This window comes from Acanthamoeba castellanii, assembly GCF_000313135.1.
Source record: "Acanthamoeba castellanii str. Neff unplaced genomic scaffold scf7180000084710, whole genome shotgun sequence".
Classification (NCBI taxonomy): domain Eukaryota; phylum Discosea; order Longamoebia; family Acanthamoebidae; genus Acanthamoeba; species Acanthamoeba castellanii.
Window position 1 is genome coordinate 104,651 of NW_004457245.1, and position 1,026 is coordinate 105,676.

The 1,026-nt window shown below is 51.8% G+C and overlaps 1 protein-coding gene across 1 annotated transcript in view; it reads right to left on the minus strand.

The window, feature by feature from the left end:
- The window catches only part of ACA1_145550 (uncharacterized protein), a gene marked incomplete at both ends in the record, with an annotated part of 506 nt that extends 237 nt beyond the window's left edge, over positions 1-269 (minus strand). The window contains one exon of the mRNA XM_004332878.1: positions 215-269. Coding sequence (XP_004332926.1) covers positions 215-269 — 55 coding nt within the window. The remainder of the gene's footprint in view (positions 1-214) is intronic.
- Between the last annotated feature and the right edge of the window lie 757 nt (positions 270-1,026).

Sequence of the window (1,026 nt, forward strand, 5' to 3'; positions counted from 1 at the left end):
CTTGAGCTTGGCGCCTTCGAGATTGATCATCCCCAACGGTTCATTGGCAGCCTTTCGAGATTGATGAATTAAGTCATGAGAATGGTGACGAAGGTGACAAAGATCAAAGATCTTGATTGGGGGGGTTGAGGAGCTAGAGGAGGTTGTACCTGTTCGTTCTTCTGGTAGGAGATTACGCCCGGGCGCAGCACCCACCACCACTCGCGCCACTCACCAGACTTCTTGCTCTTGCGAGAGAGCCAGCCTGTCTTGAGGATCTCCCCGAACATCAGCTTGCGCTGTGTCACCAGGGCCTGTTGGCTGGGCCTGGGGGCGTCCTTCTTCTCGCCATCCTCCTTTTCCTGCTCATCATGTACCACACAACATGTCAGCACCACTCCACATAGTAACCATCAACAAAGTTGAGGGATGGGGCTCACCATCATCGACGATCCTTCTGCTTTGACCTTCACTCTCTCTCACGTCCGCTTCAACAAAGGCCCACAAGCTCAAGCAAACACTTTTTTCCTGTTGTCTCTCCTCCTTCTTCCCTCCAAGTCCAAGCGTAGCAAAGGCCCGAACGACACGTTCAAATGCCGAACCTGGACCTTTCCATAACTGTACACCTCGCACAGGTCGCAACGGCCTCGCAGTAACGGCTACGGGCCGAAAGACGTGAACTGGACGAAAACAAGAATCGCATTTCCTTATCTGGGCCTTCACCCAAATTGGTATAAAAGAAATGAAAAGGAAAATATTTCTTTGATAATCGAAATTTCAGTTAAGAACATGCGACGATTTGTCCGTTTTTCGATGATATTGCAGCGGCTGAGGCACCAGCTCTGTTGGCCAGCCTTGCCCTCATTTCGTACATCACAACAGGAGACAACAACTGCTAAAATGGAGGGCAATACGTCGTTGAAGAGGAAGGAGGGACATGAAGCAGATGCGGCCAAGGCTCAGGGCACGCCAGCCACGTCCGCGGCTTCCGAACAACCACCCAAGCACAAGAAGGCCAGAACCGAAGAAGAGAACACGGAACGAGGC